Raw genomic sequence first — 21,279 nt, forward strand, 5'->3', positions numbered from 1 at the left:
TGTGATAATGAAATTTTGATTTCCTGATTTCTCTAGGCTACGCCTGTGGGCTGTGGACTCCCTCCAGTTGTCGGGTACGATCCCCCAATTCTCAAGTCGTCATCTTCTCCAAATTCAGTCTAATTTATTTATCAATTTAATTTCTCATACAATTGCGCTCGTCTCCCCTGATCGGCAAAACCAATCAAAAACCCCAATCCCTTTTCTGCCCTATTTCGGTTGATCCCATACCCGATTGTTGGATTTTGAGTTGGTTTTTAGAAGGAGCTGGTGTAGCATTATTATGGCAACCTCTGGCGACGATGAAAACGATACCGTATTGAGCGATGTGGAGGCCGATGATCCAGTCCCTATTGTAATTCAAAACCCTGACGATGTGTCCGTCGAGAAGTTTAAGGAAATTCTAGCGGAGCTCGATCGCGAGAGAACTGCTCGTGAGGCGGCTGAGAATGCGAAAAATGATATGCAAGTTTCGTTTAATAGGCTTAAAGCGCTGTGTCACGAGGCGATCAAGAAACGGGATGAGTGTTCGCGGCAGCGGGATGAGGCGTTGCGCGACAAGGAGGAAGCTCTTAAGAACTTGGAGAGGGTCGGTGGGGATTTGAGTGAGGAGGTTAAGTTAACAGAAGAAATAAGCAGGCAAAAAGATGAGGTTTCGTTGCAGCTGGAGGAGGTGGGCAAGGCGAGGGATTCGATTAGGGTGGAAATAGAGAAAGGATCGTCTATGCTGGTCAGTGGGATTGAGAAGATATCTAGGAAAGTGAGTAGCTACAAGGACTTTGGAGCAAACGGTTTACCAAAGTCTAATAAATACTCAGGATTGCCAGCAGTTGCCTATGGTGTGATTAAGAGGACCAATGAGATTGTGGAGGAGCTTCTGAGACAGGTTGAGTCTAGTATCAAGGGGAGGAATGAGGCCCGGGAGTTGGTTGAACAGAGGAATTATGAGATTGCCATTGAGGTTTCTCAACTTGAAGCAGCTATTAGTGGGTTAAGGGAAGAAGTGGCAAAGAAAAGTGAGGAGATCGAGAGTCTGAAAAAGTCCCTACTTGAGAAGGATGGAAAAGTTGCAGAATTGGAAAGAGAGTCTATGGAAAAACAGGAAGACATGGAAGGTGAACTTTCAAGGTTGAGGCTATTAATTTCTGACTATGAGTGGAAGATGGAGATGCAAAGGCCTTTGCTGATTGATCAACTGAATTATGTAACAAGACTGCATGAAGAAATGTGCAAAGCTATGGAGATTGTTGATGCTAACAAATCCTCAGAATTGTCAGAGTCCTTGTTCCTTGCTCAAGAAACAAATATGGAGGAAAATATAAGGGCATCTTTAGAGGGGATGGAATCTGTGTATGAGTTGAGTAAAATTGTTGTTGAGAAAACGAAGGACCAGGTGGAGGAGAGAACTTGTGAGGTGAAAAAACTAAATGAAACTGTTTCACAGCTGATAAATGAGAAAGAGCAAATTGGGTCTCTATTGAGAAGTACTTTGACTCAGAGGATGTCGGTGGATATGTCCTCCAAAACAAACAAATTATTTAAAGTAGCAGAAAATGGTTTAAAAGAGGCTGGGATCGACTATAAGTTCAGCAAATTTGATGCATCCAAAGGTAAAGCGGGTCCTGATGACACAGACGACAATGAAGTTTATGCTCTGGTATGCTAAATTTCTAGCATTAATTTCTGTGTGATTTACTAGCTTTGATCTATGTTTTATCAGCTCTCACTTGCATTATTCATTTCAAACACTAGTTTATGATGTCAGCTCTGATTTTGCTCCTGGTGGTGACCACTACTCTTGATTGCAGGCCAGTGCACTGGAGAACATTATCAAGCAGTCTCAGATTGAGATCATAGAGCTAAAACATTCAGTGGAGGAACTAAGGTACTTGTTCTGCTATGAAATCTTTAAAAAATCATAAGAGGATCCACTACAAAAGTTTTTTTATTACTGATTGATCTAATGAAGTTACATATGGTGCTAATGTTCCTGAATACAAAACGTTTGAAAATCATCATACATGCTTGGTTGTAACATGCACCCCATTGTGCGTTATTTTCTGTTTCCTAGTGACCTTCATGGGATTTTGTGTAAGTACTTGAGGTTGCAGACGAGTTCCCTTTGCTACAGGGAACATTGAAGTTAACTTCGTTTGTTGGTTTGAAGCTAAACATTTTAGATTTATTTGGAAGAACTCGTTGAGGTTATTTGAACTCTTTCCTCATATTTTTTCTGAAACCAAATCCTTCAACCAAAGGCAAACAATTTGTTTAAAATTCTTTAGTCGAGGTGAGCATCATATAATTGTTGAACAATAACTTATATGACAGTTCTTTCTAGTTTTAATAATATAATATAGAGTGGCAAGAGTCCAATTATAAACAACTGTTGTTGCTCACATCCAAGGCCCTCTCTTGATTCAATTTGGTGTTGTTTTATGTAAAACTAAGATCTTAATATATCTTTAAAAGCATTAATACACACACACACACATATATATATATATATATATATAGGGGAGCGTTATTCTCCTTTTCATCCTTTAGATCATTTATTCTTCTTAATATGAGCCGTTAGATCTCATTCATTAACGGTCCAGATGATCTGCATTATTACACTATAATGGTGCATTATTAGTCGATGTGCATTATTCAACGGAAAATCTGCATTATTACACTATAATGGTGCATTATTAGTCGGTGTGCATTATTCAACGGAAAATCTGCATTATTAAATGACACGTGGCACTAATCTAACCGTCGGATGACAAAATCGTGGGGCTGAGATCAAGAAGGGAAAAGGAGAAAATATGCAAAAAGGAAATGAATACATCCCTATATATATATATATATATTCTACTCTTTGTCATTAGAGCTTTATTTTACACTTTGGAGTGTGAGAAGAAGCATGCGATTGTGTATCTTACTTCGATATATTGCTTCTCTTCTTTACTAAAGAAAAATCATGTATCCATCTGTAAAGACAAGCAAAATGAAATAAGTTATTTGTAGAAGAAATCATTAAATTTAGTGTTGGTTTTTGGAACACTGTAGCTGCTTCAGATCGTGCATCAATAAAAAAGACTAAATATCTGAAAATTGATTTCTTATATTCCATTAATGCATAACATCATGTAATTTTGCTATTATAGCAATGAAAATTTTCTTTACTGTCTTGGCTTATATTCAATGTTGCCGAAATGAAGGGCAGAGTCAAATTCATATAAGGAGTGTGTTGATGCCCAAGCTAAGGAACTGATTCAGTGGAAGCAACGTGTAGAAGAGCTTGAAGAGAAGGAAAGAGTGGCTAATGAAAATGTAGGTCGAGGTGTTTTTTTAATTGGCTATACCAACCATCTAAAACTTCCAACTTTTTTAGTTATCCATAAACAAGCCTTATTTGATCTGGTACTTTATTTTTCTTCACAAGGTTGAGGGGCTTATGATGGATATTGCTGGAGCTGAGGAAGAAATCATGAGATGGAAGGTAGCAGCACAACAAGAAGCGGATGCAGGAAAAGCAGTTGAACAAGAGTATATATCACAAGTAAAAATTGAGAAGCCAAGCAATTTTTTTCACTTATCATTTTCGTCTTCATTGATTGACTGGTTTTCCCATCTGATGCCTTTTATTCTATGTATGCATCACAATGAAAATTTTACTCTAGAGGAAATGAAATGTTTGTAGATGAATCTAGGAACTTTATATGTTGTTTAGGCTTTGTTCGGGAAGTAATATAATTGGAACTTTGTCTCTCTTTCTCAGATTTTGATTTTGCTCGTAAAACCATCGATAGATTGTTTGGCATTTATATAGTAGCTCTTATACCAGTAGATTGTTTGCCTGAAGAACTGTGCCATCTGTCCATGTCATAGGAGGTTTGCATATGACTTGACTATAGGGAAACGCTCTATTCGAACCATATGCTTTGTCATGGAGTTTGGCATTGTATGTTGCAACTAACTAAATCCTGTTTCTCATTGTGGACATTAAGTGTGTTTCCTTGAGACATATTGAATCGACCTTGTCTAGGGATGTCATTTTACTTCTTCATCATTCTATTCCCAATTTTCCCTGCTGATGAATCTTGATGTTTATGTAAATAACCTGCCAGTGGAAAATTTCTGGTACTCTCGTTTTTTCTCGTCTTCTTCGCTATGACCACCTACTCTTAGTCATTGGTTTTGCCTTTTCCCCCCTTTCTAATACATACTGAAGACTAATTCCTAAGACGATTACTTTAATAAGGGCCAGTAGAATTAGTCCTCTATGGTTAACATGTGAGTTTATTGAATTTCAATTCTGTATTCTGCAGCTGGCATCGGTGCGCCAGGAACTTGAAGAAGCTAGGCAAGCTGTAATAGAGTCAAAGAAAAAGCTTAAATTTAAAGAAGAGACTGCAGAAGCCGCAATGGCAGCAAGAGATGCTGCTGAAAAGTCATTGAGATTGGCAGATACAAGGGCGTCCAGGCTGAGAGATCGTGTGGAAGAGCTCACTCGTCAACTTGATGAACTTGATACGCGGGAAGCCTCAAGAACCACCAGTCTGAATAGGCCGAGATATGTCTGCTGGCCATGGCAATGGCTTGGCTTGGATTACGTAGGATCCCATCGGTCTGAACTGCCGGTACAAACTGCCAATGAAATGGAACTTTCTGAACCTCTTATTTGATTGTTTTTTCCTTGCGACCTTTCTTGTTTACTTCTTTGTTATTATCGAGTCTTGAACGATGGAAAATATATACTCCATGGTTAGTTGATAGCGAAACTTAATCTGGCAAAGTTGTTGAAATCAGATGTACATTATGCTTATTATTCTTTCTTAGTATTTAACTGTTGAAGGATAAGCTTAACCAATTGAAGGCTGTGTAAACAATTCTTTGTGCTTTTCTGCCTTTTTTTTTTCAATTGCATTTCATTGGTGAAGGATTGTAACTTAAAGAGTAGAGTTTATAAATTCTAAAGACTAAAGTCTCAAAATGGTCCTTAACATATTGTGATTTTTTGATTTTGATCCAAAATATTATCTTTTGAATTATTCAGTCCCTCACATTTGAAAACGGGTCACATTTGGTCCTTTTTGGACGGTTCCGTCAAATTTTTGACGATTTTAATTAACGGGTCACAAATCCGTCACTAACACAAACCAAGCTCAACACCGCCCCTTTATGCCCTTTCAAGCAGCAAGCAACGAAGAAATCCATCTCTTCATCGTCGCCGCCGTCGTCTCTCCTCTCCCAAACCAGAATCACTCCGCCGCCGCCAGAGGCCAACCCCGCCCCATCCGGTGTGTAGTCCGTAGATCTGAACGGTGCAAATTTTCAGGTTATATCAATTATAATTTTCCAGTCCATATCTGGAGATATTTGGTTGATGAAATTAGTGTTCTCCATCCGTGGTGGGTACTTTTGTTCGTCTGTGCTTTAATTACACTTCTGTGTGGCTATCTTTGTTTTTTATCTAGAGAACTTGAAAAGGAAATACAAAAAGAAAATAGAGAACTAAAGTTTTTGATGTTGGACATAAGAATACTTTGAAATGCGACTTAGGTTCAATTAACAAGGAGGTATGTGAACATAAATCCTGAATCAGCTATACCATTTCACAAAGGGTTGATGCAGCTAAATTATGTTTACAATAATGATTTTGTAGAAACATTTTGTGCAATGTAATATTTTTTCATCATTCTTTGTATGTCTGAGTTCAGTGATATGCATGAACACAGACTTAATATGGATGCTCAAAAGGCCATGGCTCCAAGATTGCTTTATTGCTTTTGCTTGCATGATTCATTTGCAGGGAAGTGAACAAACTGCGGGTGTTTAGGTTGATGCTTTTTTCTGGGGTAGTGTTCTTTGATGTGTGGATAGCAGGACAAGTATTTGAAGTGGGCCAAATTAGTGAAAATATGAGAATCAACCCATTTCTGCAGAAACCTCATTAGTTCATATCCATTGTTCAGGAACAGCATCTCCAGACATCATTGGGATGATGTCGAAATTACAGTGTACTATGTTACTTCCAGATTCTCCCCCCAAATTCCAAGAATGATGGTTTCATATTTGATTTAGCAGAGTATTAATGGTTTGGTTTACTGTTACAGTGGTGATGAAATCAGAAGGGTTCAAGCACTTGGAACAGAGCTGCCCCTCACTGTTGTCGGGGTTGCTGGAAACAGTGGCGTTGGCAGACGAGAAGCCAAATCTCATATCAGGTAAGAAAAGGAAGGGGCGGGGTTGGCCTCCGGCGGCGGCGGAGTGATTCTGGTTTGGGAGAGGAGAGCCGACGGCGGCGACGATGAAGAGATGGATTTCTTCGTTGCTTGCTGCTTGAAAGGGCATAAAGGGGCGGTGTTGAACTTGGTTTGTGCTAGTAACAGATTTGTGACGGATTTGTGATCCGGTAATTAAAACCGTCAAAAATTTGACGGAACCGTCCAAAAAAGACCAAATGTGACCCGTTTTCAAATGTAAGGGACCGAATAATTCAAAAGATAGTGTTTTGGACCAAAATAAAAAAATCGCAATATGTTAAGGACCATTTTGGGACTTTAGTCAATTCTAAATTTATTGTATCTTGATATTTGTCAAATGGAAGTTGATGTGGCCTATGATGATAGTTTGGAAGCAAATTTAACGGTATTTCATACCAGTTTATCATAGAATAGAGATACAGGAGAAGGATGGAAAGTAAAAAAGAATGAATCGATCAAAACTCACTTTTAAATATTCAGACTAAAACAATTGATAAATAAACCAGAAATGACAAGAAAAATAAGTGTGAAGGCAAGTCATTAATGATGAGGATCAAAATAGCCGGACTTGTTCACCTCTTAGTAATGCACTTTTTTCTGAGCAAAACTCCGGTGGGAGGGCCGGTGACGACGAGTTGGCAATGCGCATACATCCAATAGGAGTAGTGGAAAATGCCTCCTAATTTAGACCTAGCTCTAAACAATCCTTTAATCTCAAGGTTTACTCTTCCTTCTTCTATCTGTTTCTGCAGCTGCATGCTATGCTTACTCGACAGCTTCACCTGGCTACCCACCATGTGCACGTCGGCAAACCTTGACTCACCCCTCATCACTGCAAATGGCTTGATGTAACTCGTGGTGAGGTAGTTGTTGTCATAGTAGAGATCCAAGATCACGTAGCTAAAATCCACCTTCACCTTGCTGTTGGGGTTGCTGAAGTTGGCCAGCACCGTCACGTCCGCATTCAGCAGGTATCCCATGTCTAGGTACGCCGCGTTGATGGTGGTGGTTGAGATGTCAAACCAAGGGCTACGCGGCCGGAACACCAAGTACACTATGAGGACGATCAGGCCTCCCACGATCACCAATATCCAGAAGAGCATACAGAATGCTGCCACCAGCCAGGTTAACGGCCTGGTCCGTTGGGATGTTGGGGGGTGGATGAAACCAGGGTGGCGGCTGCCTCTTCCGTGCTGAGGACGCGTATGAGAATCAGAATGGGGTCTGGATTCTTGGTGCAGTACCTCAGCGACAAAGGGTGCCACAGGCTTAACATGGGCCGGATGGTGGGGCGATGTTCCACCTTGAGATGGTGTAGGGTGGTGTGCAGGGTGGCCATGAGGCGGCGCTTCCACCACAACCGGAGCATGGCCACGGTGGTGTGACGGCGGCCTGGAGCGAGGTGGTGGCGTGCGTGAGGGAAACTCGATGATTGGATCGCGTTGACGGGGGAGAAAGTGTGGATTTGTGTCATTGTGGTGGGACATTGTGGTAGCTGAGGATTGGTGCCGAAAGTGAAGTGAAGAAGAATATATGGTAGGGTGGAGGAAAAGAATCAGACATAAGTTGAAGAAGCAAGGCAAGTAAACAAACTGATTCTAAGTGCAAAAGCAGAGTATCTTGTTCACCTCAAAATAAAAAAGAAACCAAACCCACATAAAATATACTCGATGCCGCCGGTTCCATTTCCACTCAAGGTGAACCGGATGGTCCACTGTTTTTCTTCACCTGCAATTCAGGGCCAATTTAGAACAAAAATTGACATCACCACTTCTCATAGCCTTTTGAGAATCTTTACGAAGATTAAAACGGCAAATGAAACTATCTAGTTGAATTTAATATATCAAACATCTCCAGTTCTATTGTATAAATCCATATTCATACACTACAAGGGAACAAGAATCCCTAGTTGGTAGCAAAAATGAAACTTTTGGCTCATTTAATCATAGCATGTTTGGCAACAAAATCAACATGCTAACACAATCATATACCTATATTACAACGTTAAGCATGAACAATCTTACAGCTACACCATCGACCCAATCCCCCCCCCCCCCCTCTCTTTTAGGTTCATCTAAACTTTCTGTAGTTATGCTTGAAGCTAAAATGAAAGGCATGGAACTCATTATCGGCTGCTAGGAGATAAAACATAAGACATGAAATTAGGTATCTGCCAATTGTGCAAATTATTTGTTCACCATATCTTCAGCAAGTGTCTCTTACATATGATTCATCCTCAACATTTTGCCACATCAATGCTGGGACTATCACCTGAGCAGCAAACAAACGAAAGGAGATTATTATCCATAACTGGAGGAAGAAGAACCAACATTATGTTCTGAATAAATCAGAATCTTAATATAAAACGTATCATACTTTTTGCCAGTAATTTTCTTTTTCATTCCACACCCAGTCCTTCCATGACTCCAGATAATGATGTTGGATGGAGATTCTTCAAATTTGAATAATGTAACAAAATTCTACCCTCTATTAGAAACAGAGAGCTTTGCCCCGCATTAGCTAGAGATATGAGATTTCCTTCATAGTGGAGGGAGAAGGTAATAAACATGTCGAGAAAATGCCCTCAGAAAAGATCCTGCAATTGCACAAACCTTCCGTCAGTAGCAGACACAGGATATAGTAAATTTGAGTGGAAAGGAGACATTGTTGAGAAACAAGGGTAATTGAGAATTGGGAACTTAACAAGATGAGCAGAGATAGGGTAAATAACATTTACATGAATTACATGCACTAAATCAGTTGCTTCTAGGAACGTGATAGAGTAAATAACAAACAAAGAAATAAAAAACGAGCATTTTTTGGTTCAGATGTAATTTGAATTATTACTAGGAGAATGCTTAAAAGTACAAGCTTAAAAGTACAAAGGATTTTGTTGAACTTGATAAAATGGCGACAAGTGGTTTTGCACAGGAGCGGCAAGGATCAATTGTAACATATTAGCATTCGAATGATAGAGGAACATTATTGACTTAAGCTATTTGTTTTAAATGCTAAAAGATACCCAAAAAATTAGGACATAATACTTTTGTTGATGAACCATAGGCAGGCATTCTCCATTAAATTTAGAATTGTAAAAAATATGGCAACGCAATGCCCTAGAAATCAAAAGGGAGTATGTGAATGAGCATAAAATTATTAAATGTCTGAATCAGTTCACCTTAATTCAGAACATGGACGCAGATAGATGTCCCCAACATCAGAACACAGCAGGATCTGTCCATACCCATCTCAGCAGTATCTAAGTAAGTACCAAGATCCCTTAACCATCCAAAAGACCAGAACTTATGGTACCATTCCCTACTCAGCATAAATGAGTCAAATTGTACCCACACTCACTGACCAATGGAAGCATTAAATCTGGAAACACATACATTCAAAAGAAAGCATTTGGAACCAGCCAGAAGGACAATTGTGATTTCATCGATGGATTCCCGGTATAATGTTTAGGAACATAATATACAAACTCTTATATTTCTTTTGAGTTGATAGCACCTATTAGAGTCTCTGACAAATAACTATCAAGAGTAAAACCATTCTTCATCATATCATCCCAAACTTCACAAGCCAAAGAAATTTTCTTGTCCTTTATAAGGCCTCGAATGATCAGCTTGTAAGTCACTTCATCTGGATAGGCCCCTCTAGTTTGCATCTCCTTAAATAGACATAGGGCTTCGCTAACTTGATAGGTCTTGCAGTATCCACCAATAAGTGCATTGTAGGATATGACATCAGGCACAATTCTATGTTTCACCATATCATGAAAAATACCATGAGCCATGCTTACTCTACCAGTTTTGCATAGATGGTCAATAATTGTTGTATATAAAGCAAGACTTGGAAATAGACCCACGTTTGTCATTTCATCAAGAAGGGCCTTAGCTACAACAGAGTTTCTTTCTTTCAGAAAAGAGTCAATGAGAATTGTGAATGTCACCACATCAGGAGCAATTCCTTTCCTTCCCATCTCCTCAAAGAGCTTATAAGCCTTTCTCGTAACACCGGATTTGCAAAGAGCAGTAATGATTGTGTTATATGATACAACATCTGCATATCCCTTGGCCTCCATCTTGGTAACTAACAAGACATATGCCTTATCTATTCTATTGGCTTTGCAGAAACCCTTTAAAAGCTCGTTATAGCTGTAACTATCGGGTTCCATCCCACTCCTCTGCATTTTCTCCAGCAATTTCTCTGCCTCATCCAACAATAGTGCATTACAACAATGATTCAACAACACATTGTGTGTGATTAAGTCGGGCTCACAACCATTCTTCTTCATAAAATTCTTTAGTGTGAGTGCTTTATCAATCCTACCAATTCGGCAAAAACCACAAATAAGCACATTATAGATCACAGCATCAAAGCAGACCTTTCCCCTCATGTCCCCTACCGTGAGCTCATACGCCAAATCAACTTTCCCAATGTCACATAGCCCAAGCATAAGTGCCCTGCACGCCTTATTATCCGGTTTAACATCTCTCTTGATCATGATTTTCCACATTTCAACTGCTTCATCATGTCGTTTGACTCTACATAACCCACTGATAACAATAGTATAGCTGACAACGTCTGGCTCGCATCCTCTTTCTCTCATTAATCTCAACAATATCAATGCATCATCAACTAAACTCTCACCACACAAAAGATTTAAATAAATATTAGATGCCCAAATGTCGGGAACAATCCCGAGCCTATCCATATCCTCAAAAAGCCTAGAAAGAAGGTAAAAGTTTCTAACTTGACACAACCCAGAAATAAATCTAGAGTAAGTAAACGAACTCAAAGAAAACCCTTTGGAATTCAATGAATCGTAATAGTATTCAGACAGCTCAAAACGCTGGTTCTTGATTAAAACACCAAGAAACCTGTTGTAGTCAACCGAAAAAATCCTGCAGTCTGATTGAGACATTTCGTCGAACACCTTGATCGCGTTATCAATGAGGCCGGATTTGACGTAGCTGGCTATGATAGAACGATATATGTGTCGTTGCTTGCCAAGAGCCTTATACATTTATCAAAATAGCTTCCGCAGAAGCGTATGCATTTGAGCTCCAATTCCGACAAGGAAAAAAAATCTTGAGTGCAAGCAATGGGATAAAAGAAAAGTTATACAAAGTGGTTAAAAACAAGGGGTGAATGTCAGTGGCTCTACACTGTGCATGTGAGTGTTGGAAATCAGAATCAGCTGATTTCGGCGGAAGCGGTGGTGGCGCAAAACCAACTCCACAGACCACACTCTCCACTTTCAGACGAGTAAATTTTTGAGCTATGTATTATTGGGCTTTTCTATTGGGCCTCACTGTGACTGTTCGTATAAATACTGTGAAACACTGTTGACTTAGTTTGACAATAATTGTCACGAAAGTATAATGACTAAGGAAATTATGAAGATTTTGGTGACAGTTATGCTTCGTTTATGATGACATTTTCTTATACATTGCAACAAATCAATAATGCACATTTCTATGATAATCATGATTCATATATAGATCCATAATACAGACAATTTATAGTTAATTCAGTTGATTACTTATTTGTACCTCAACTTATATAGTAGTATATAATCATCGAGAAATTTATGTACATGAGCATTATCCGTAAACACTACTCCATCATTTAGTCCACATTAATTATATATTTATTTTTATAAGGATATTCAAAAAATTGTGTTGATATAATTAATTTTGCGAATTATATAAAAATCAAAGCTTAATTTGTCTATTTTTTCTATAATTTGATAAAAAAAAAAAGAACTGATTGAGCTTTGATTTTTCTTTAGTTTGTAATTTTGCAAATTATATAAAACTCAAAGCTTGATCTGTCTATTTTCTTTATAACTTCAAATAAATAAATAAAATAACTATTTGTGCTATGATTTTTGGTTAATTTGTAAAAGTAATGATGTCAGCAACAAATTTAAAGGTATTAAATTCAAACTAAATATATAAACATAACAGTACCAAATATTAAAGGTTGATGGGTTTGTTTACTTTTGGGTAGTTAGTTTGGATATAAGAAACAAAATTTACCAGATAGTTTAGCAGGAAAAGGGAAGCAGCTACGCAAATGAGTGAGATCCCCTTAGCACCTCAACTATCTAACAAGCTGGAACTAGCTTAAGCTTCCTACATAATTAAGTTACCAAACCAATGGCGACTTACACGTATTGACAAGGACGCACGCTGCCATCATACAATCAAAAACCTAGCAATCGAGTTTCATATAGTTCCGATCTCTCATGTATCCCTCTTCGACCTCAGCAAAGCCATCGTTTGACCAAGTCCGCTGCCTCTCAGAGCTTTATACGACCATGATTTACTGCCTATATTCTGCTTTTCCCAACTATTGTCCTGCGACAGCTGTGGTGTCTTGTCCCAGTTACTTCCAGGTGATGCTTGCACCTTTTTCTCATTCTTCCCCCAACTATTCTCATGAGAGACCACCGCCTTCTTGGGGGTACTGTCCCAACCATTTACCTTGGATAGTTGCTCCTTTTTGGCTTTTAGAGCCTCGCTCAATTGGTCCCAGATGCCCCCGCCAATTTCTACAATAATGTTACTATTATTGAGTTGTTCGAATGTATCAAAACCAAAACTATATATATAATGCACTTACCTTCATTAGGCAGCTGTCTCTCTTTACCCTGGTCTGATTCTTGAGTATCTGCAGATGGTGGGTTATTTAGGAAGGAGATAACTTATTTGGGCTTTTTACTAGGAATTATAAGTTTGGTTCTTTGTGCTTCTTTGAATTGCAGTGAACATCATACCTGGGCTGGGTTCGGCTGTTGGTTCACCACTGGTGACAGGCAACGCTGTCTTCAGAGCATTTATATCATTTGAAGATGCTTCCTTCACACATGTAACAGCTTTGTTTCCTGGTTTTGATCCCCCATTGCTGAGGACACGGACGTCAACGAGTGCTGAAAAATCAATCTGCATGAGATGGATCACAGTGAAAACAGTCAGAAGCAAGGCAGCTTTTGTAGCCAGAAGTGAATCATGGTCTGCTGGTGTACGTCTCTGTGGAGCAAGATGATAAATAGTGAAAACAGTCGGTAATAAGGCAGACTATATAACCAGGAGTGAATCATGGTCTGCTGGCATACGTCTCTGTGAAGGAAGATGATAAATAGGCTTACTTTACATGCATATGCTGCTTACCTCCAAAGAACCATCTTCTTTATAAAGTGAAGTATCAAGTTGTGCAGCTTCATCATCATCATCTTCCGCAGAAACGATTGGATATTCTGGTACTTGCAGTAACATTGTTTGGTTGGATTCCACATTGTACCAAGACACCTTTCCAACCTATATAAAGAAGATGCCTCACAATCTTTCATTTGTGGTCACATAAAAAGGGAAAAGAAAACACTTCAACTATAGTTGAACTATACTCGATGGGCAGAAAGCTCAGGGGTCCATGTTGATGATAATTCCAGAACTCGATATGCAATGAGATCTCCTTCCTGCAAAAAATGAAAGGACAAATGATTAAAGTTCCTTCCTTGAAGAATATTGAGAGACTCAAATTGTACTCCCTGGAATCATTACTGTTAATGATGTAAGAAGAAATCAAGGAACAACCTTTGGCGAGCCAGGAAGAGGTGGAAGCTTATCAAAGTCGATTCCCTCATTTGGTTGTTTCTTTTTCTCTTTAGTCAGTGTTTCGAAATCCTCTCTGTTTGTTCTGTAGTCATTTATAGGAGTGAATCTACGGTTTTCCTTCCCCCACTGTTGGCCTTTCTTCTTGCTAGTAATTCCATTCCAATTAAAGGTTTCCTAATGAAAAAAACAGCATATTCATCATGAAGAAATATGTCAGAAGTTTGAATGAGAAAGAAACACCAACGGAAAGAACAAAACTAAGAATAAATGGTTTGCAAGAACAAGTCAACATATTGTAACATTGTTCCATGTTGACATCAGCAAAAATAAAAGGTCAGTGTTATTATATCTCCTTATCTCAAACCTGATGAATCACATATTGGTTGGAATTTGGCAAAAATAGTTAAGTTCCCAAAAAAGTACATACTTAGGCAGCTTAGTTAAGAAAGCTAATATCCATGTCGACTAACATCCTATGCCTTGCATAGATGATGAGTCTGACACATGTGCCACAGGTTGCAACCTATGCCTTCCATAGATGAGTCTGACCCATGTGTCATGGAGTCACGGGTTGCATCCCTTGAGTCCAGGCCACCCCTAAAGGAAACCCAAGGCGGATATATAGATTGCATGATCTCCTAAGTAGAATTTGCTCTGAAGTAATATCGTTTCATGAAAATGATCCTAAAACTCAGGTACAGAATTAAAATGATGAAAATATTGTTCAACCAACATCGAATACATAACAAAAATTACCAGAGGTGCATGATCTTGCTGCATAGCTTCTTCTGCATCAACAAAAAGAATTTCATGTGTGAGATGTACGAAATAGTTCACTGTGTATCATGTATATCCAAGTGCAGAATAGAAGATTTCGTTCCCAACTGTGAGGACAAGATATGGAGGGAGAAATTGTTGGAACTTGGAAATCAATTTATGAACAGTGGCATCAGCGAAATAACTTAATACTGCTTTAAATAGCATATTTCACAGATTAATGAATTTGATGACACACAATATAGGAGGTAATCAATTCTAGGCACAAAGCAAATTGGGCTTCTCAGACTGAGAAGTATTAAACTTAGTTCACTGTGTTTTTCCGACAATAAGAACTAGTGACGGGAGAAGAAAACTAATGAAATGCTAGTACTAATAGGAACAAAAATTAGAAGGCTGAGAAATACATTGTTGATAACATGATTAACATTATTGAGCAATAAGTCACTCGTTCACCTAGTTAGAAGGACAAAGTAAAATAACGTCATCACAACCATAATCCAAATAAATTGACCAAAGAGAGAAAGCAGTACCTTCTTCCAAAGGTTCAAAGCGGATATGTCCTGGCCTTATTTCAATGGGAACAACTTCATCCTCCTCGGTACTTTTGTGATTTGATTGCTTTGATGCATCACATTTTTTATTTGTACATTCTTGTACAGATGAACTACTCTGACCTGATTGCTCATGCAAACTGTGGCTCGGCGGCTGTAATGTGTCACTCATTTGGGCCAGCTGATCATGTTTATCGTCGTTTTGATTTTGCTGCTTTTGTACATCTCCATTTTGATTTTTCTGCTTGCATACATCGCCATTTTGTTTTGGAAGTTCAAGAAAGTCATCAATGTTATGTTGGTTATGCTTTTTTCCCTTAACAACCCCATTGCTTGGGGAAGATATCTTCCACTGTAGCTGGACAGACAACTTAGGTCAACATCAAATGACAATCAGAGGCATCCAGAACAGGCACTAACTTTAAGCAAATGAGGTAACTCACTAGTCCTTTCGGCTGACCATCTGCTTTGTTCCTTTCAGCATCAGCTTGGTATTTTTTCCACTTTTGCTGTAAAACCGAGGTACTCGTAAAACCGAGGTACTCAGTTTTTCAAGTTACTCGCAGGAGGTAATAAGAAATTAAAACACTAACCTGTCCATTCCATTGGCCATCCGTCTTTTTTCTGTCAGCTTTAGCTTGATCCTCTTTCCAGTTTCGCTGCAAAATTAAGTGACTCAGACTTCAGTTTACTGGCACTGGAGGAGTCTTAATAGTCAATACATATATATCTAACAACTCACAAGACCCTCTGATTCACAGGTTGCATTTTTCTTCTGAATGTTTGCCATTTCACGCAACCAACGTCTTTTTTTAGTCTTCCGCCTAGCACTTCTACTTGGAGCCTGCAAATAATCAGAGACATACCAATTCCAGGATGACTACCAGGGAGAAACTGAGAAAGGAGCATTTAGTACAGTCACAGAAAATAGTTTACAAAATTGATTGAATCATGTAATTCCAAAAGGTAACCATATATCAAAATTGATATTGATATCACACATCCACAACAGACCAACTCAGAGTTTGACGTCAACCAATCCCAGTAGCATATAGTGCCGAAAGTGTAATTTCATGAAAACTGCAAAGCTTCTTACTCAGAACATGATTTTTAGTATTTAGTACAGCACAACATTGAAGTGCTACACATATCCACAGCTTGCAAGATCAATACAATCCATTAAAATGATAGAAAAGACACCTTTTTTGTTTCCTTGGGGGAAATTTTGGCATCATCAGTCTCATTGTCGTTCTCTTGAACATCAACAGTTCTGCATGTGTAGCAACAGTTAAATAGAATGAATATATGTGTGATCATTCGAAAAGTTAACAGAAACACATAAGTAAAATATATTCATTGAATGTCTAAAAAGAAAGGAGAAAAACAAAGAAAAGCAAATAAAACTGTATATGCTACTTACTAGTCTAAGACCGAAGAGTGAAGGATTTTCTTTTCAGTGGCATTAATAGAGATCGGGGTCTTATTTGTTAGTTTCCAGACCTGTTATATACTTGCATGGGTAACTCAAGCCCTTTTGTATATGTTTAGCAATCTTCTAAATTGATAAAAAAAAATCACATCAAGAAAAAATGTAGTGGCCACTGGCACAGGACCAGTTATATATCTTTGAGATTTTTTAATATCCCAATCTGAAAGACACTATATACCGAGCTAATAAATATTTTAACACATCCCCTGTTCACTTCTTTTCAGCAAAGAAATTGCACAGCAAAAGGAAGGCAGTGGAAATTATACTCCCCATCTACAAACTTGCTCGTCATATCTGCATCCATGATCGAAACCAATGTTGTCAAAGCAGTATGGCGGCTTATGACGGTCCGCCCAAAAACCGCCATAGGGATATGGCGTATCGGTATGACGCGATATGAAGGTCATTAATTAAATAAATAAAATAATATTTATATATTTATATATAATTAAAAAATTAGAAAATAATAAAAATATAACATCAAATTTCAAAAACTCTTTAAACAATTAATAAAGCAAAAAATAAAAAAGCTATACAGTATAATTCTAATTATTAAAGTCTTTAGTTCAACAAAACATAAAACCATCCTAAGCAATACCCAATAGTCATCAATCATCAAACTCAACATAGTCTTATAGTTCATCCTCATCACTAGAGGTGCCCAAGGTTTATGGTTCCGCCGGTTAACCGCGAAACCGTAACCGTCGGTTACGGTTCCGAATAGGCACCAAGAGAATTTACCCGAACCGAAACCGTCGATTTTAGAACCATGAGTCGGTTCAGGTTCGAACATTTTCGAACCGGAACCGTCGGTTCCGGGCTGTTCCAAACTGGAACCGTGAAAAACCGCTAGAAAACCACGAAACCGAGCCGGGACCGCAAAAAACCGCAGGACCGTGAAAATTTGTAAAAAAACCGCCGGTTCGGAATAGAAACCGGCGGTTTTGAAACCGTAACCACGAAACACCCTCACGGTTCGGTTCCGGTTCAGCAATTTTCAAAACCGGAACCGGCGGTTCCGAATCGTAACCGCCGGTTCCGGAACGGTGGGCACCTCTACTCAACACTATCATCGGCATCCGTTGCTTCATCACTATAATTAGGGTTTCAATTTCTATTTTAAGTTTAATCTATTTTCATTTTAATTATAAAATAAAATGGGTTAGAATGGTTGGGTGGGCCGGTTCAATTTTGGGCTTATACCAAAATTCAATTAAAAAGTAAAAAATTCATTAAAAAGTCAAAATTAGAACAAAAAAGAGTCAGAGTTCCAGTAAAACACAACCATGGTGGGATATAATGGCGCCATGGCGCCACGACCATGGTGGGCATGGCGGCCGATACAGAAAAATGCCATAAATCGGTGTGGCGATGGCGTTTTCATTACTAACCGATATGATATAGCGCCATATCACCGCCATAGCTGCTATTTAACAACTTTGATCGAAACTGTATCCTTTTTAATAATAGTAATATTTTTCTCTGCATGTATTATGAGTGTACAAAAACTTACCTCTAGCTCCATACAGCCATGTAAGTTGTTCAAAGATACACTAGCTTTCTTGTCACTATCTTGGAAACAATTATGGAGCCTTAAATTATTTGTCTATAATCATTTTAGAGATAAACTAAACTAATTAACACTCCCTAGGCTCAATCATCTGCAGGTAGAAGTTCTACTTGATTGAGCAAAATATTATTCCAAAAATAAAATAGACTTGTCAGGCCGGTAGGAAATTTGTAGCTTTCTATCCTGTAATTTGTTTGATTGACGATTATTGACTTCAAATTAGGTTTTCCGGATACGATATACTTTTGGACTTTGTACTTTGATTAGAAGAAAAACAATTCACAGTCAGTGAAAGTAAAATTTCCAGAAATAGATCATTTCTAGTACGCATACCTCTCCTCACCAGGCTCCTCGACATCGTTATTTTTATCACTACGCTTAGCAGACCCATCTTTGTTTTCCACGTTATCTCCAGCTACAGAAGCATCTTTTTTCTCTTTACAAACATCACTGGAAGCATTTCCCGTAACCACAGAACGCTGTTTCTTCTCCCTAAGAAATAGAGGATTAAGAGCAGAGTGCGTAAACATGAAAATATGAGGTAGATTTGAGTAGATCAAGCAAGGAAAAGAGCAGGGCACAACATACTTATTGCCTTCTGGCCTCTCCACTGATTTTCTTTTACAGTTTTTCTTTCTTGAATTTCGACCTGCAGAATCATCGACAATTTCCAATGGGACTTCATCATCTTCAGATTCCGCTAATTTTCTTTTGCGGTTTTTCTTTTTTGACTTACAACCTGAAGAATTTTCAACCACATCCAACAGGACTTCATCATCATCATCTTCAGATACCTTTTTGGATTCATCACTTTCATAACCACCTTTTACTTTCTCAAACTCCTCATTTGCTAAAAGCAATACACCACCATCAACAGATTGTTTCTCCCGAACTTTCAATTTCTGAACATCATTAGCAGCATCGTTTCCTTCTATTGACAAAATGTGTTTCCTTTTCTTCACACTTCACTCACAAAGCAAAAGTTAAAATGCTAATATATCATTTCCACATACATGACAGAAAGACAAGCCCCCTATGTTGTTTTCAGAATTCATAAATCTTTTTTACCAACCTGATAATCTCATCATCTTTCAAAATGCTGGTAGATATAAATGGCGGCAAGGCAAAGCCAGATATCTGCCAGAAAGTTTCAGAAAGAAAACAGAATTAAGAATTTGTAGCAAAGAATAGAATGCGAAAACAATGATTCCGAAGTTTTCATATCTCATCCGCAAGTAAATCAAACCAATAACAAAAATAAAGCATGAGTTAATTCAATTGCTTTCTTTTCTGATTCGATAATGGCCAAAGTAGCAAGGGCAGCAATTCCTGGAACCCAACCCAACTTTTGCACAGAACAAGTTAGCCAAAAACTTCAAGTCTTAGCAATGTTTTCTAAAAGATAATTCTAGAGTCACAAAAATGAGAAAACAGCCAACCAAGAAGCTACAAAAACATAAATTATGAAACATAGAAAATGAAAAATGAGGATCATAATTTACTAAACATCCAGAGTAGAGTAACTCTACAGTGTGCAATGCGCATGAGCTTTTAGGATTAAGAGAGAAATTAGTCTTCAAAAAGACACAAGGCCGGGCAAAAGTGAGAAGCAAAAAAGAAGCGCATGGATTGGATTGATCAAAAGCAATAGAGTTTTGGGAGGTCCGTACGGAGAGGAGGAGGCCGTTGGGGCAGGATTGGTGGAGACGGAAAGCGTTGAGCAGATGGGAGGCGAGGTCGGAAACGGCGTGGAGGCGGCGGGGTTGGAGCAGAATCCAGCTGCGGGTCAAGCCCTCCAATTTCTGGGTGTCGCTCAAAATGTCGTCATCTTTAAATACCACTCGGATTCTCTTGCACAATTCCATCACTCATGCAAGCTTCCCCTAATTGTCGCTCGCTGCGAAGGTGTGGACTGTGGAGGGAGAGAGCAGGGCAGGCTGTCACTCCCTATGTTTATGCAAAACAATAAATAGGTTACTCAAATTATAAAGCCTTCCATTTCCAAAGGCCCAACGAAATTTAACCGTGGAGTAATCAGTCAATCAATATTAATTTCAGTAAAATTTTGTAATTGGTGGCCATTTATTCCACATATTCTTTTTATATCTTTTTTTGTCTCATTTTAAGAGATTGATTTCTTTTGACTGTTAGATTTAAGAAAATACTAATATTTATTTAAATTAAATGAAAAAGGAATAATTAAGGAGAGAAAATTAAATAGAGAGGTGAACAGAAAATAAAATAGTATAAGAGAAATTAAAGTGAAAAAAATTAAATTTTGCTAAAAATGAAATTTATTACTTATAATTATAATTATACAACTAAGGGCTCGTTTGGTTGCCATGCTAGGAAATAAAAAGATAGTAATCTTAAGATAGTATTTTCGGGCCGAAAGTGAGATAGTGTCAGATAGTATTTTTATGATGTTGTTTGATTGACAAGATAATTTTTATAGATAAAAATTATAAGGACAAAAATACCCTTATGTATTTAATTTGTTTTATGGATCTTAAATACTCCATATAAATTTTAATTAAATTAATTATATTATTGGTTTATTAAATAATTTGATAACTAATGATCGATTACTAAATATTACTACTGCTATTATCATTACAGCAAAATTGTGATAATTATTCTTCATTAAGGCACGCAAGTTTAATTATACTCAATCTCCTTCATCATCTCCTCTATTACAAAATCAAAATCCAATTTCAACTCGATGACCAAATCAGCTCCATCTTCCCGTCCCATCGCAAGTAGCCTAAAATCGAAGCCTTCGTGGAAGAGGTCGAGCGGTGATCCGTAGGAAGGAGGCAGCGACAAGGAAATTGATGTCCTTGTGCGAAATGAAATATTAGCTGGAGACGATGGGGAAAATATAAATTTGGACGGAATTCTTCTTGAGCTCGAGAATATTTCGGTTGGATGAGTAGTCAATTCCGGCAGGCAGGCAAGACGAGGAAATGATCGGCGCCTAGGTTTCGGTTCAACAGGGAAAGTCGGT

At 38.2% G+C, this 21,279-nt stretch overlaps 4 protein-coding genes across 6 annotated transcripts; 1 reads left to right on the top strand and 3 right to left on the bottom strand.

Moving 5' to 3' along the window:
- Nucleotides 1–19: 19 nt before the first annotated feature.
- LOC121798504 (paramyosin-like) lies at nucleotides 20–4,874 on the top strand. The gene is made up of 5 exons (XM_042197543.1): nucleotides 20–1,657; nucleotides 1,809–1,885; nucleotides 3,207–3,318; nucleotides 3,431–3,547; nucleotides 4,317–4,874. The coding sequence occupies exons 1-5, from the start codon at nucleotides 284–286 to the stop codon at nucleotides 4,671–4,673; spliced, it is 2,037 nt and encodes a 678-aa protein (XP_042053477.1). The 5' UTR covers nucleotides 20–283; the 3' UTR covers nucleotides 4,674–4,874.
- A 1,828-nt stretch (nucleotides 4,875–6,702) lies between these two features.
- LOC121800183 lies at nucleotides 6,703–8,006 on the bottom strand. Its single transcript, XM_042199774.1, has one exon. The coding sequence runs from the start codon at nucleotides 7,739–7,741 to the stop codon at nucleotides 6,827–6,829; it is 915 nt and encodes a 304-aa protein (XP_042055708.1). The 5' UTR covers nucleotides 7,742–8,006; the 3' UTR covers nucleotides 6,703–6,826.
- Nucleotides 8,007–8,083: 77 nt separating this feature from the next.
- On the bottom strand, nucleotides 8,084–11,535 carry LOC121801525 (pentatricopeptide repeat-containing protein At1g13040, mitochondrial-like). The gene is made up of 3 exons (XM_042201033.1): nucleotides 9,433–11,535; nucleotides 8,631–8,850; nucleotides 8,084–8,525 (listed from the first exon to the last, which is right to left on the bottom strand). The coding sequence occupies exon 1, from the start codon at nucleotides 11,284–11,286 to the stop codon at nucleotides 9,742–9,744; it is 1,545 nt and encodes a 514-aa protein (XP_042056967.1). The 5' UTR covers nucleotides 11,287–11,535; the 3' UTR covers nucleotides 8,084–8,525; nucleotides 8,631–8,850; nucleotides 9,433–9,741.
- A 704-nt stretch (nucleotides 11,536–12,239) lies between these two features.
- On the bottom strand, nucleotides 12,240–20,214 carry LOC121798506 (coilin-like). 3 transcript variants are annotated; one of them, XM_042197547.1, is made up of 16 exons: nucleotides 19,943–20,214; nucleotides 19,345–19,409; nucleotides 18,861–19,235; nucleotides 18,606–18,764; nucleotides 16,414–16,483; nucleotides 15,956–16,057; nucleotides 15,807–15,872; nucleotides 15,657–15,722; nucleotides 15,193–15,565; nucleotides 14,639–14,670; nucleotides 13,862–14,056; nucleotides 13,672–13,743; nucleotides 13,439–13,585; nucleotides 13,045–13,210; nucleotides 12,891–12,938; nucleotides 12,240–12,819 (listed from the first exon to the last, which is right to left on the bottom strand). In XM_042197547.1, exons 1-16 carry the CDS (start codon nucleotides 20,135–20,137, stop codon nucleotides 12,512–12,514), a joined length of 2,439 nt encoding a protein of 812 aa, XP_042053481.1. In that variant the 5' UTR covers nucleotides 20,138–20,214; the 3' UTR covers nucleotides 12,240–12,511. The 3 variants fall into 3 exon arrangements, with proteins under 3 accessions (XP_042053481.1, XP_042053480.1, XP_042053479.1); XM_042197546.1 differs by having other exon boundaries at nucleotides 15,193–15,571; XM_042197545.1 differs by having other exon boundaries at nucleotides 15,193–15,583.
- Between the last annotated feature and the right edge of the window lie 1,065 nt (nucleotides 20,215–21,279).

Source organism: Salvia splendens, chromosome 4, assembly GCF_004379255.2.
Source record: "Salvia splendens isolate huo1 chromosome 4, SspV2, whole genome shotgun sequence".
Taxonomy (NCBI): domain Eukaryota; kingdom Viridiplantae; phylum Streptophyta; class Magnoliopsida; order Lamiales; family Lamiaceae; genus Salvia; species Salvia splendens.